The 12,916-nt window shown below is 37.4% G+C and overlaps 1 protein-coding gene and 1 pseudogene across 1 annotated transcript; both read left to right on the top strand.

Annotated features, from left to right (window-relative positions):
• Positions 1-3,972: 3,972 nt before the first annotated feature.
• On the top strand, positions 3,973-11,368 carry LOC112791167 (uncharacterized WD repeat-containing protein C17D11.16-like; annotated as a pseudogene).
• LOC140183921 (periodic tryptophan protein 1-like) lies at positions 7,812-8,624 on the top strand. Its single transcript, XM_072233752.1, has 4 exons — positions 7,812-7,918; positions 8,000-8,184; positions 8,337-8,416; positions 8,499-8,624. Exons 1-4 carry the CDS (start codon positions 7,812-7,814, stop codon positions 8,622-8,624), a joined length of 498 nt encoding a protein of 165 aa, XP_072089853.1.
• Positions 11,369-12,916: the final 1,548 nt, after the last annotated feature.

Raw genomic sequence — 12,916 nt, 5'->3', positions numbered from 1 at the left:
CAAGAAGAAAAATGTTACTTTTAGTATATTTACAATACTACCCCTAATTCTATTATTATTAATAATTATTAATATAAATTTAGTTTTAATACATTATTATAATAAAAATTTACATTTAAACATTATATATGTATTTGATAAATAATTTATAAAATTATAATATTTTATAATATTCATAAAATGCAATAAAACATAAATAAATAAAAATATTTATACTTTATTTTATTATAAGGACATTAATATAACTTTATACGAGGTAATGAACAAATCAGTACCCGAAAGATTGAAACGTTGACACTTTGGTACCTCACTATTGTATTTGACAAAAAAGTACCCGAAAAATTTTAAAAACTGACAAGCATGTCCAAGTTATTGCCGGACCTAAGCTCTGGTGAGGACAATGCTGACCTGGACACCGAATTTTACTGACAAAACTTGTTTTATTTGAGTTGTAATTTTCAATTAAGTAATTTGTTAGCCTAGGTGGAAAATAAATTAATTAAAATTGATTTGGCCTCCAAATCAGAGCTCTTTGCCCTAATCCCCAATTAACAAGTGCTATAACTAGTTGGTTACCTACTGTGACTTAGTGTTTCACTAGGAGTAAAACTGAAAGGTCAAAGAAAGAGGGAGAGACGTTGCTCTGTGATCTTGGCGCGAAGAAGAAGGAAAACGAGGTGAGAGAGATTGTCGAAGTCGGAGCGTCAAGTGTGAGGGTTTGCTAGTGGCATCATCGTGACTCCATTCTTTGTTAGGAAGAAACCTATGAGGAGGTAAGTTCGCCTTCATTCCATCCTCTCATTTACGTTTCGTTTTTAGACAGCATTATGATAATTTTGATTGTTTTAGTAGTGAGCCATTTTTGTTGTTTGTTTTCTGTGCTTGTAACTCCTTTTTTAGATGGATCGTCTAGTTACGTTTGTTTATCATCACATGGGTGCCTTGAAAAGGGGTGGGGCGTTAATGTGATATACGATGGAGGTTTGGTAACTGAGATACACAGGGTGAATGTGGAGACATGTAATTTATTTTTTGTTGAGGGGTTATTTCTAGACTTGAGTTACCCTGGATACAATGAGGTGTACTGGCTAGAACCTGGTTTAGACTTAGGTAAGGGTCTTAGAGTGCTTAGAACAGATGCTGAAGTGATGAGGATGTGTGAGAGTGCGATGAAGAATGACAATACTGTACACCTATATTTTGATCACCCCATTGATGTGAACCCTGAAATCAATGATGAAGAAGTCATGTTTGATGGTAGCAGTGATAGTGTGGTTGAAGTCAATCCTGGTGGTGATAATGTGAACGAGGTTAATGAGAAGGAGAATGAAGGTGCAAATGAGACCAGAGCTGAGGTTAACGAATTGAATATGGCTTTGAGTGTAGTTGTGAAGGAGACTGTGAATGAGGTTGTAAATGAGGCCACTGCTGATTTAAACGAGTCGAACAAAGGTGATAGTGGTGCAGGGGAAGAAGCTGCGAATGATGGGAATGAGGAGAAAGGAATTGAAGGAGCATCAGCTCCACAGATGGGTGTTAAGAAGGTTAGAAAGAGGCATCCAAGACCACCACCTAGTGGTTTATCTTGAGAAAGAAGAGCTGCCGAAAATGAGGTTCCTGAGAGTGATCCTCGAGAAGGTGAAGCTGAAGCTGTAAATGAACCCACATACGAGACCAATGCTAATGATGTTAATGATCCGAATGAAGGTTCTGATTTTGGAGAACCAGTTGTGGATGAGTTGAGTCCACAGGAACCTATTACAGAAAATCCAACAGGTAAAGTTGATTCTTTTTTTTGGGTTAGAGGCTATGTGAATAAGCATTGCATCAATTCTCATGTATCTCAAATGATTCTGCAACAGATAATGTAACACAAACAACTGGGAGAACAAACACAAGGAGAAATCATCCAAGGCCTCAACCGTCTGCGCAAAGAATTATACCTGGAAAGGAGGATCAAGCACCAAGAGTAGAGGTGCCTAACCAGATTAGAGAAGATGGTGAAAGTGAACCTGAGATGTACCAATATGAGTTTAAAGAACTCTGTAGCCCTCCTGCATCTGACGATGAAGAGGAACCTGTATTTTCTCAGCATAATCCCAACACGCCATATGGGAAAATAACTCTGGAGTTGAATATGGAGTTCGAGACCATGGACCACTTCAAAGCAACAGTGCAGAAGTATAACATACAAATTGGGAGACAAGTATTCTATCTGAGGAATGAGAAGAAGAGGTGTAGGGTGATTTGCTATGACCCTGACTGCCCATGGTTGTGCTACTGTGCCAGGACCAACTACCCAGCATCCTTTCAGATAAAGACATTTGTGGACGAACATACGTGTCCCAGAAGCAACAAGAGTAAGTCTATTAGTTATTCTTGGGTTGCTGAGAAACTGGTGCCAAAGCTCAGAATCCATCCCAATATGCTGCAGAGGGAGGCACATGAGTGGTTTAAAGTGGAGTATGACATATCAGTTAATGAGAGGATGATGTACAGGGCTATGGACAAGGCCAAAGAAGTTATTGAGGGAACAGAGAAAGATCAATACCTAAGGCTTAGAGACTATCTGAACAAAATCATGAAGGCTAATCCTGGTTCAAGAGCCAACATGGGGACTACTCCATAGCCAGAGGGGTTGTCTAGGTTTAGAAACTTGTACATCTGTTTGGCTGCTTGCAAAAATGGATTTAAAGCAGGGTGTAGACCCTTTATAGTTTTGGATGGGACGTTTTTGAAAGGCTATTTTGGAGGGCAATTACTAACTGCTGTTGGTCAGGACGCGAACAATCAACTTTTTCCAATAGCGTATGGGGTTGTTGATGCAGAAACTAGGGAAAATTGGAGATTCTTTCTAGAGGAGTTGCACACTGACATAGGGGATTACAATGAGAATGGCTGGATTTTTATGTCGGACCAGCAAAAGGTGATGTGCACTAAGACTATTGTATTTAAATTCTTGTGTGTTTCTAGATGTAACTTCTCGAATGTCTCCTAATTAATTGTGGTAACCATTCAATGCAAGGATTAATACCAGCATTGCAGGACGTAATGCCGGGGGTCAAGCACAGATTTTGTTGTATGCATATATGGAGAAATCTGAACAAGAGATGGAAGGATAAGGAACTTAAGGTAGCATTTTGACAATGTGCAAAAGCAACAACTGATCAAGAGTTCAATGATGCAATGACAGCTGTAAAATGGATCAACAAACAAGCATGGAGTATTTGTCCAAATTTGAACAAGAACAGTGGTCGAGATCAAGGTTTTTAGAATGGCCAAAGGTAGACAGTTTGACAAGCAATAACTGTGAGTCATTTAATTCAACAATTGTCAGTCTGCGGGGGAAGAGCATTTTGACAATGCTTGAGGAATTTAGGTTCTATATCATGAAGACAATGACAACTCACAAGGACTCACTAATGGCTTACACTGGACAGATAACCCCTGTAGAAGTCAGTAGGCTAGAGAAAGAAAAAAGACAAGCTAACTACTGGGAAGCACAATGGTGTGGTGATGATGAGCACAACCAGTTTGAAGTAACAAAGTGGCAATATAGAGTTAGAGTCAATACAAGAGAGAGGACATGCTCATGCAGAAAATGGCAGCTGACCTGACTACCATGCTGTCATGGGATTGCAACAATCTAGAGAAAGAATGAGAAGCCTGAAGACTATGTCCATCACAAGCGCACCATTGAGGCATATAATAGGACTTACCAGTTTCACATTAGCAGCATACCGAGTCAAGAGTACTGGGAACATCACGAAGGGCTGCCATGTCTGCCCCCTCCATACAAGAGGCCTATTGGCAGACCTACCAAGAAGAGGAGAAAGGATAGCACTGAGCAAAGCTTTGGGAGCCAATACAAGGCCAAGAGAAGATACAGATAGATAACATGCCAAATCTGCAAGAGGATCAGTAATATTAATATCTATTTACTTTACATTTTATTTGCCATTTGTAAATTTGATGAATGTTGATTTACCTTACTCATGTGCTCTTTGTAAGGCTGGACATAATAGCAGAACTTGTCCTGAGAAAGGAATTGGAAGAGGAGCTGAAGAACCAGATCTTGATGAGGAAGAAGCTAGGGAGCAAGAAGCTAACTGGGAGGAGACCATGGAAGCTGCACATGCTGCACATGTTGCAGATGAGGAAGACCTCACTCAAAACCATCCACAAAGTCAGCCTGATCAGGTAAACAATATGATTTATGTTACCTTGTTGTTCCAAACTCTTGGATCTATTTTCATGAATGGACAAATTGATGCAGAATAACTTGGTTAGTCCAACACAGGGGGGAAGGGGGAAGAGGGAAGAGGGAGGAAGGAGCGGGGAACGAAAAGTGAAAAGAGGAAAAAAAATTTTTGGTGCCAAATCAATTTAGACTTCCAAATATTAGGCCTTTATTGGGCTGGGTTGAGTTTGTTTTAAGGCCCATTAAGCCATCACCGAACTGGACCATTAATGGTTCTCCTTCTCCTCTTCATTACTCTCTGCTACTGCTAGCTAGCTGCTGCCACCACCATTTTACACACACACACCACTTTCTTCTTTCGTTTGATTTTGAGTCTCAGAATGATTTCAGCTATTTCATGGATACCGATAGGTGCTTCGAAGGCGGAACCCACCATAGCTGAACCTCCTTCCAAGGAAGAAATTCAAGATATAATCACCACCGCCGCCAGGTCTTTCTCTTCTTCTTCAAAACTCACTTAGCCAATTATAAAATTTTATCAAATACTTTACAATACATGTATGTTATGCAGTACAGCAGACAGTGAAAATGAGAAAGAAGCAAGGGATGAACGCATGGATGATGCCGGTGGCGCCGTCGATGAAGTTGCGCGAGCACTCAATGTTGCTGATGCTCTCGAAAAGGCTGATAAATTGGACGATATTGCCCTCGGTTTGAAGGAGCTTGACATGGAACATTACGATGATGAAGATGAAGGTATACAATAACATCTCAGGGAGTTATCTATCATAGTTAGTTAGTTAGTTAGTTAGTTAGCTGTTTTAATTAGAGTTAACTATCGAATCACTTAGCATGATATCAGCCATGGCTATGGTTAGCTAGCTAGCTCTGTCTCCTTGTGTTGTCTGTGTTAATTTGCATCATTTTATTGACCTTAGGAGTTGAGGTATTTAGTTCCGGGATTGGTGATCTTTATTATCCAAGTAACGACCTGGATCCTTATATCAAAGATAAGAATGTAAGTTCCAATACTTTGTCTGCATTCTACTGTTGACCTTCATTTGTGACTCTACATTATTAAGGATGATGATGACTCTGAGGAACTCGAAGACATGCTCATTAATCCAACTGATTCCATCATTGTTTGTGCTCATACTGATGACGATCTCAGTCTTCTTAAGGTAAACAAAACCTAACTGGGGAGGAGACCATGGAGGCTGCACATGCTACACATGTTGCAGAAGAGGAAGACCTCACTCAAAACCATCCACAAAGTCAGCCTGATCACATAAACAATGTGATTTATGTTACCTTGTTGTTCCAAACTCGTGTATCTGTTTTCATGAATGGACAAATTGATGCAAAATAACTTGGTTAGTCCAACACATTCTGAGAACACTACAACAAATGCTGCACCCCTAATGTAGCCACTATACCAGCACCAACTAACTTGGCACCTCCAACAACTACTTCACAACCGGCACCAACACCAAAGAGGAGGGGCATACCATCTTTTGTAAGGGGCAACCCAGTTCCACCAAGAGGAAGGGGCAGCACCACTCCAAGGCAAAACGCAGCAGCTGCACCATCACCCCCTGCTCAACCTAGGGTTGTCAAGCTTGATCCTAGGTTTAGCTCCCAAATTTCTGCATCTCCATCCAATGTTGCAGACCCATGTAGTGGGACTGGGTCAATGCCACAAGGTCCATTAGTTAGGCCCAATCTTCAGGCCCAACGTGCAGCACCATTTAGGCCACCAACTGTGACTAGGGGGACCATGGCAGCAGCAAGCTCTGCCACACAGAGGAGGTTCACTGGCTTCATGCCCACCCTATCCTTGAAGAAGAAAAAGCCATCCGGACCACCACCATCAAAGCCATCAACAAATGACAATAACTGAACTAATTTTGATCTTGGGTTTTTTAGTTTGTTGTTAGCTCCTGTTTGGACATGATTTAGTTAACATAAACCCAAGTGCCATTATGGCATGTAAGTGCAAACCAAGTCTTTTTGTGTTTTGTTAGTGTCATTTTGGGTCTGTTGCAGCTACTATGAACATAAGTGTCATTTTGCTAGTCTTATTTTGTGGTATGAACTTTGTTAGTCTGAATAGTTAATGGTTATAACTTCATTTTATAGTTCCTGGTGTTTTATTGAGGTTCTGTTCACAAATCTATTACATGGCTTACTATTAATCTGTATAGCTTGCTTACATCAGGACAACAATAATTTCTTCACAAATCTGTTCACAGCATATATTAAATCATCTCAATTACAATGAGGAGAAGATTACAAAATTCCAAAGTGTCATTGTTATACAATTATACTATGCACTGTCTACCTACTTAGCCAAACTAAACATAATCAAAGCCACATTTACTCCAACCAATATACACATAAAAATTAGGCGCAACTCAACCTTCTTCAGATGCTCCTTCATGTCATTCACCACAGATAGTACCATCATCATCCTATCAATTTCCTGGCCATCCCCACATTTGACATTGATTCTGCTTTTCTATTTTGGTTTTGATTTGCCCAGCATATTACTATTCTCTGAAGAAACTTCTCCTTCCACACATTCCTCTTGTATTTCATCCAACCATTGAAAATACCCGTAATACATTTGTGTGTTGTAGCACAACAGGAAAATTTCAAACATCAGACAACAATAGAAAACTACAACTGAATAAGCACAGACAACAAACCAAGAAAGGATATTGCATTAATTCGTCACATATACATCAAAATTCCAAGCTTACCTTCTACATAGGGCAGCGTAGAAACCATCTATCAGGGTTGCTACTTGTCTTCGACTTCAGCGGAACCACTGGAAGGGGACAAAAGCAGCAGCTATCGTAAGTTTTGCTCACAACACCGGAAGCACCATCCACGTTGAAGGCTTGCATCGATGACTGCCTTCTCACCGTTGCAGCTTTTCCACGAGCCCTTGCTGTATGCATCTTCCAAATTTTGGCTCCCCTCCTGCGAGTGAACGAAGAGAGCAGTATTGGGGATTAGGGCAAAGAGCTCTGATTTGGGGGCCAAATCAATTTCAATTAATTTAATTTCCACCTAGACTAACAAATTACTTAATTAAAAATTACAACTCAAATAAAACATGTTTTGTCAGCAAAATCTGGTGTCCAGGTCAGCATTGTCCTCACCGGAGCTTAGGTCCGGCAATAACTTGGACACGCTTATCAGTTTTTAAAAATTTTCGGGTACCTTTTTGTCAAATACAAGAGTGAGGTACCAAAATGTCAGCGCTTCAATCTTTTGGGTACTGATTTGGTCATTACCTCAACTTTATACCATTATGATTTTCTTTCTTCTCATTTTTCTTCTCATCCAAACAAAAAAAATCTTTTTATTTTCTTTCCATTCATTTTCTCTTCATCCAAACAACACACAAATAACTCTACTTTTCCTTCTATTTTCTTTCCTTTCATTTTCTTTACTTCTCTTTTCTTTCCTATATCCAAACAATGACTAAGGGTTCTCCTCCTCCTCCTTGTTACTCTCTGCTATTGCTAGCTAGCTGTTGCCACCACCATTCTACACACAAACACATACCACTTTCTTCTTTCGTTTGATTTCGAGTCTCAGAATGATTTCAGGGATACCGATAGGTGCTTCGAAGGCAGAACTCACCGTAGTTGAACCTCCTTCCAAGGAAGAAATTCAAGATATAATCACCGCTGCCGCTGCCGCCAGGTCTTTCCCTTCTTCTTCAAAACTCACTTAGCCAATTATAAAATTTTATCAAATACTTTACAATACATGTATGTTATGCAGTGGAGCAGACAGTGAAAATGAGGAAGAAGCAAGTGATGAACACATGGATGATGCTGGTGGCGCCGTCGATGAAGTTGCGCGAGCACTCAATGTTGCTTATGCTCTCGGGAAGGCTGATAAATTGGACGATATTGCCCTCGGTTTGAAGGAGCTTGACATGGAACATTACGATGATGAAGATGAAGGTATACAATAACATCTCAGGGAGTTACATGTCAGTTTATTTAGAGTTAGCTATCGAATCACTTAGCATGATATCAGCCATGGCTATGGTTAGCTAGCTAGCTCTGTCTCCTTGTGTTGTCTATGTTAAGTTGCATCTTTTTATTGACCTTAGGAGTTGAGGTATTTAGTTCTGGGATTGGTGATCTTTATTATCCAAGTATCGACCAGGATCCTTATATCAAAGATAAGAACGTAAGTTCCAATACTTTGTCTGTATTCTGCTGTTGACCTTCATTTGTGACTCTACAACATCATATTGTTTTACATTGTTAAGGATGATGATGACTCTGAGGAACTCGAAGACATGATCATTAATTCAACTGATTCCGTCATTGTTTGTGCTCGTACTGAGGACGATCTCAGTCTTCTCGAGTTAAACAAATCCTCACTTATTGGCTGATGTATTTTTTTATGGATGTTATGTGACGCAATAGTAGACTTATATGAGTTACGTCTTTTTCTACAACAAGGTTCATATACTTGAGGACGTCAGTACTAGTGAGATGAACATGTATGTCCATCATGATATCATAATTCCTGCATTTCTGCTATCCACAGCTTGGCTTGACTGCCTTCAAGGAAGAGAGAAAGGTGAGGAATATTGCCTTTGTCAATGCATCTCGTATGTTTACCCCTTTTTTTATTAAATATGTTGGTTTTTTGTGCTCTTGTTTGTTTTAGTAAATAAGTTATAAATTCTAGCCTTCATTTGCATGCTCAAAATTTGACTTGATCCCCTTATGCTTCCTCTACTTTCTATCGCATTATTATTTCATTATCATTGCAGGAAACTTCTTAGCTGTTGGTTCAATGGAACCGTCAATAGAAATTTGGGACCTTGATGTTGTAAGTGAATATGGTTAATAAATTTCACTAAAAAGTTGGAAACATCATTCAGAATATAGAGCCACTTTTCTTGAATACCTTCTAAGCTTCCTTTGTTCCCAGATTGATGCAGTGCAGCCATGCATGGTTTTAGGTGGCATTTCAGAGAAAAAGAAAAAGGGGAAGAAGATTTGTAAATCTTTTTGTGTTGAAGTGCAATTCTGAGTATAGACCCAGTTACTGATTCTATTAATTGGTTTTGTAGAAATCAATCAAATACAAAGATGACAGTCACACTGACTCTGTACTTGGTCTTGCCTGAAACAAAGCGCTCAGGTTTGTAAAATTTAAAACTGGATTTTGGTATTATTTCATCTGTTGGGCACCATTTGGGACGTAAAGGTTTCATTTATTACTTATTTTGAAACTCTATTCTTTTGCACCTATGATGGCAGTCATTCTTAAAACATTCAGGAATGTACTTGCTAGTGCCAGTGCTGACAAGCAAGTCAAGATTTGGGATATGGCTACTGGAAAGTGTGAGAGTACAATAGAGCATCACTTAGACAAGACAAGTAGTATGCTAAAGTGCAATCAATTATTACAAATATGAGCTTCTTTTATTGATAAAGAGGACTTTTCCTCTTCATGTCCATCATCTTTTCTTTTCTTTTTTCCCTTACTTCTAAATAGTGTACAAGCTCAGAAATATTACTTATACGTTGGTAGGAAAGATTTTCACTTTTTTTCTTAATTAAGTCATTTAATATTGTATATTTTGTCTTACTAACATTAATTTAGGTTGCTTGAGTCAATATGTTGTCTGATGCCTTTGTTCATCTATCTTGACAGGTTCAAGCAGTTGCTTGGCATCATCGTGAACGAAAAATTCTTCTTAGTGGTTCATTTGATCATATTGTGGTCCTGCTAGTGACATAATGTTTCTTATATACTATATATTTTTGCATTTCTTTTTTTATCTAGAATGGATATTTATTACACTGTAGATTTTGGTTGTATAATATTCATGTGTCAAAATAGACTTTCCCTTTAAAAACGATCACATTGGAATTTCTGTCTGCCTTTTTTCTTAGTTATCTAACATTCTAATGCTTTCAATGCTTTTACACTTTGCAGAGGGATGGAAGGATGTCATCCCATCCTGGTTATAAGTGGTCAGTCACAGCTGATGTCGAGAGCTTGGCCTGGGATCCACACACTAACCACTATTTTGTGGTGTGTTATGGTTAATTTTGATTTCTCGTTTCAGTGATTGAATTAGTAATTGTATTTTATGGATGCATAGTTTTAGCTTCACTAATAATAATTAAATTGTGCTTCTAGGTGAGTCTCGAGGATGGTACTGTCAAGTGTTTTGATGTTCGTACCGTAATGTCTAAATCCACATCTGATCTAAGTTCTACATTTACTCTTCATGCACATGACAAAGCTGTTACCTCAGTATCCTATAATGTGTCAGCACCTAATGTATGTATTTTCAATGTTTTGATGAGAAATACCAAGTTATTATGTACTCAGTTTAACCATACCTTGTTGCCTTCTTGCAGCTACTTGCTACTGGATCGATGGACAAAACGGTAATTGTGAAGTCCGTTTGTTGTGTTCCTATTCCTATATACTATATCTTGCAGAATTGGAAATCATCTCATTCGAGTACTATTATTTGTTGCAGGTAATGCTTTGGGATTTATCGAACAACCAACCATCTGTTGTGGCATCTAAAAACTCCAATGCTGTAAGTTTGCTTTTTTTATTTGTTGAGATTTAACAAAAAGAAAAAAAAGGTATTCTCTAGTCTGAATCATGATACAAGTAACACTGATGACTTCTGTTTTTGAATGCGACTTTTCAGGGAGCTGTATTTTCTATTTCGTTCTCAGAGGACAATCCCTTTATGTTGGCTATAGGAGGCTCAGAGGGAAAATTGCAAGTGAGTGAAAAGTGCCACAGAAATTCAAATGTGTTCTTGATAGATTTTTCTGTAAAATTTACTGTTGTCACTCATACCTTGTAGGTTTGGGACACTTTATCTGAGTCTGCTGTCTCTCGGCGTTATGAAAATTACAACAAGAATAGAACTCGGTCGTGATATAATTGAGTCATAATAGCTTTTTCGATCTCCCCTTCATGTTACTGGTAGGCTAGAAGTATTTATGTTTGATACAGTTGTTGCGAAACAGGTTGAAAGCAATATATTAAGGATGGTAGATATATAGAGTTTGATAGCATGTGCTCTCTCATAATTCATGTAACATCCTTATAAGTTTTGAATGAACATTTGTTCTACAGCTTGGATCATTGAGTGTTTCAATTTTTTGCCTTTGTAATATAATTGCGGTCATACGCTTGTGAATAACGAGTTGCAGCGTCTTCTGTAATCAAACTTGTGTGCCAAACTGCCAACATTGTTCTCAACTGTTTATTACAATGGTAAAGCAAACAAGTTGTTTGTTTTAATTTTCTTAAAATTGATTTTGAAATACTACGTGGGTGTTTGAATTATCGGTTGTCAAATTAAAATTAATAAATTATATTATAAAAAATAATAATAAATATAATACATAGTTTGAAACATCTCAAATTAATCAAGCACTATTGATCTTTGAACCAACTTGTACGAAGGAGCATGTACTGTAACTCATAAAGAGCACTATGGTGTCAACCGTTCAAGTGTTTGATCCTCGTCATGAAGCATGGATAACCAAGGAACAAATGAATCATCCTAATCACGAAGCACAATTGTGTCTACTAACATTAGTCTTAACTGTAATTTAGTGGTACCTGTTCTATGCTGTGCTAACTGAATGTGTCTATATATAATAATCGGTAGGTGAAAAATTATAAAGAAGTAACTTTCAAATGATGTCAAATAGAAATTTTTCATAGTATTTTTATCTAATCTTGAATGAATGTTTTTTTATCCTTGACTCTAGATTTTCAAATGTAAAGAAATATATCAGCATTCATTTATTGTTTTTTATTATAATACATAAAATATTCTTGATTTTGTTATTGTTATTTGACTTTTGAATTTGTGTTTGGATGAAATTATAATATTGTGGTTGATGTAATATATTTAATTTGGATGATATTTTAAAATTTATATTAGACTATAATTATGTTTTAGTATGTTTATTTATATTTTATTTATTATTTTATTATAAAACGGTTATTTCGATTGAATTACGGTTGAATAAGTTAAACCAATAAACCAATAAACTAGTAATTAGAGCAATTCAATGATCGATTCGATTTTCAGAACCCTGCTCGTATCATAAAATTAAATACTGAGTGTTATGTCAAAGTTGGGTCAATATTTAAAAAAATTATTCCAAATATGATAGCTTAGAAAAAGGGATAGTAATGTAACCCCAAAAAAAAAAGTTGTTGGCCATATGCCAAGCGTGATTGGTGATCCAACATGAAAGTTTGACATGCTTATTTCATTTGTTTCTAAGATTCACTCAATCATTTCCGACACTCTTCACCACTAAAATTATGTCTAATTGTTTTTTTCCCTTAGGATGATAATTGAAGGGAGGAAAAAATAATTGAGCATGCATTATTGTTGTCCCGTGTTTACCTGAGTTATTATTGCACACACGATTTTAGTCACGTTCATCTAAGGTATGATCATGGCAATTCACTCTTCTCAAATCTTAATGTTACCATATTGTATACAACATAACTGAACATAAGCATTTTGATGATGCTACAATTACTAATTAAGATACCAAAATAAATTACCATTGTTAAATCGCCAAATTACCATTTCATTAAGTTAACAACACAAAACATAAATATCTATTCCTATATTTAGTTTGACTTAAACCAAAAATAGAAGCC

This window comes from Arachis hypogaea, chromosome 3, assembly GCF_003086295.3.
Source record: "Arachis hypogaea cultivar Tifrunner chromosome 3, arahy.Tifrunner.gnm2.J5K5, whole genome shotgun sequence".
Lineage (NCBI taxonomy): Eukaryota > Viridiplantae > Streptophyta > Magnoliopsida > Fabales > Fabaceae > Arachis > Arachis hypogaea.
Note: the sequence above shows the minus strand (reverse complement) of the source record. Positions and strands in the feature narration are given on the sequence as shown.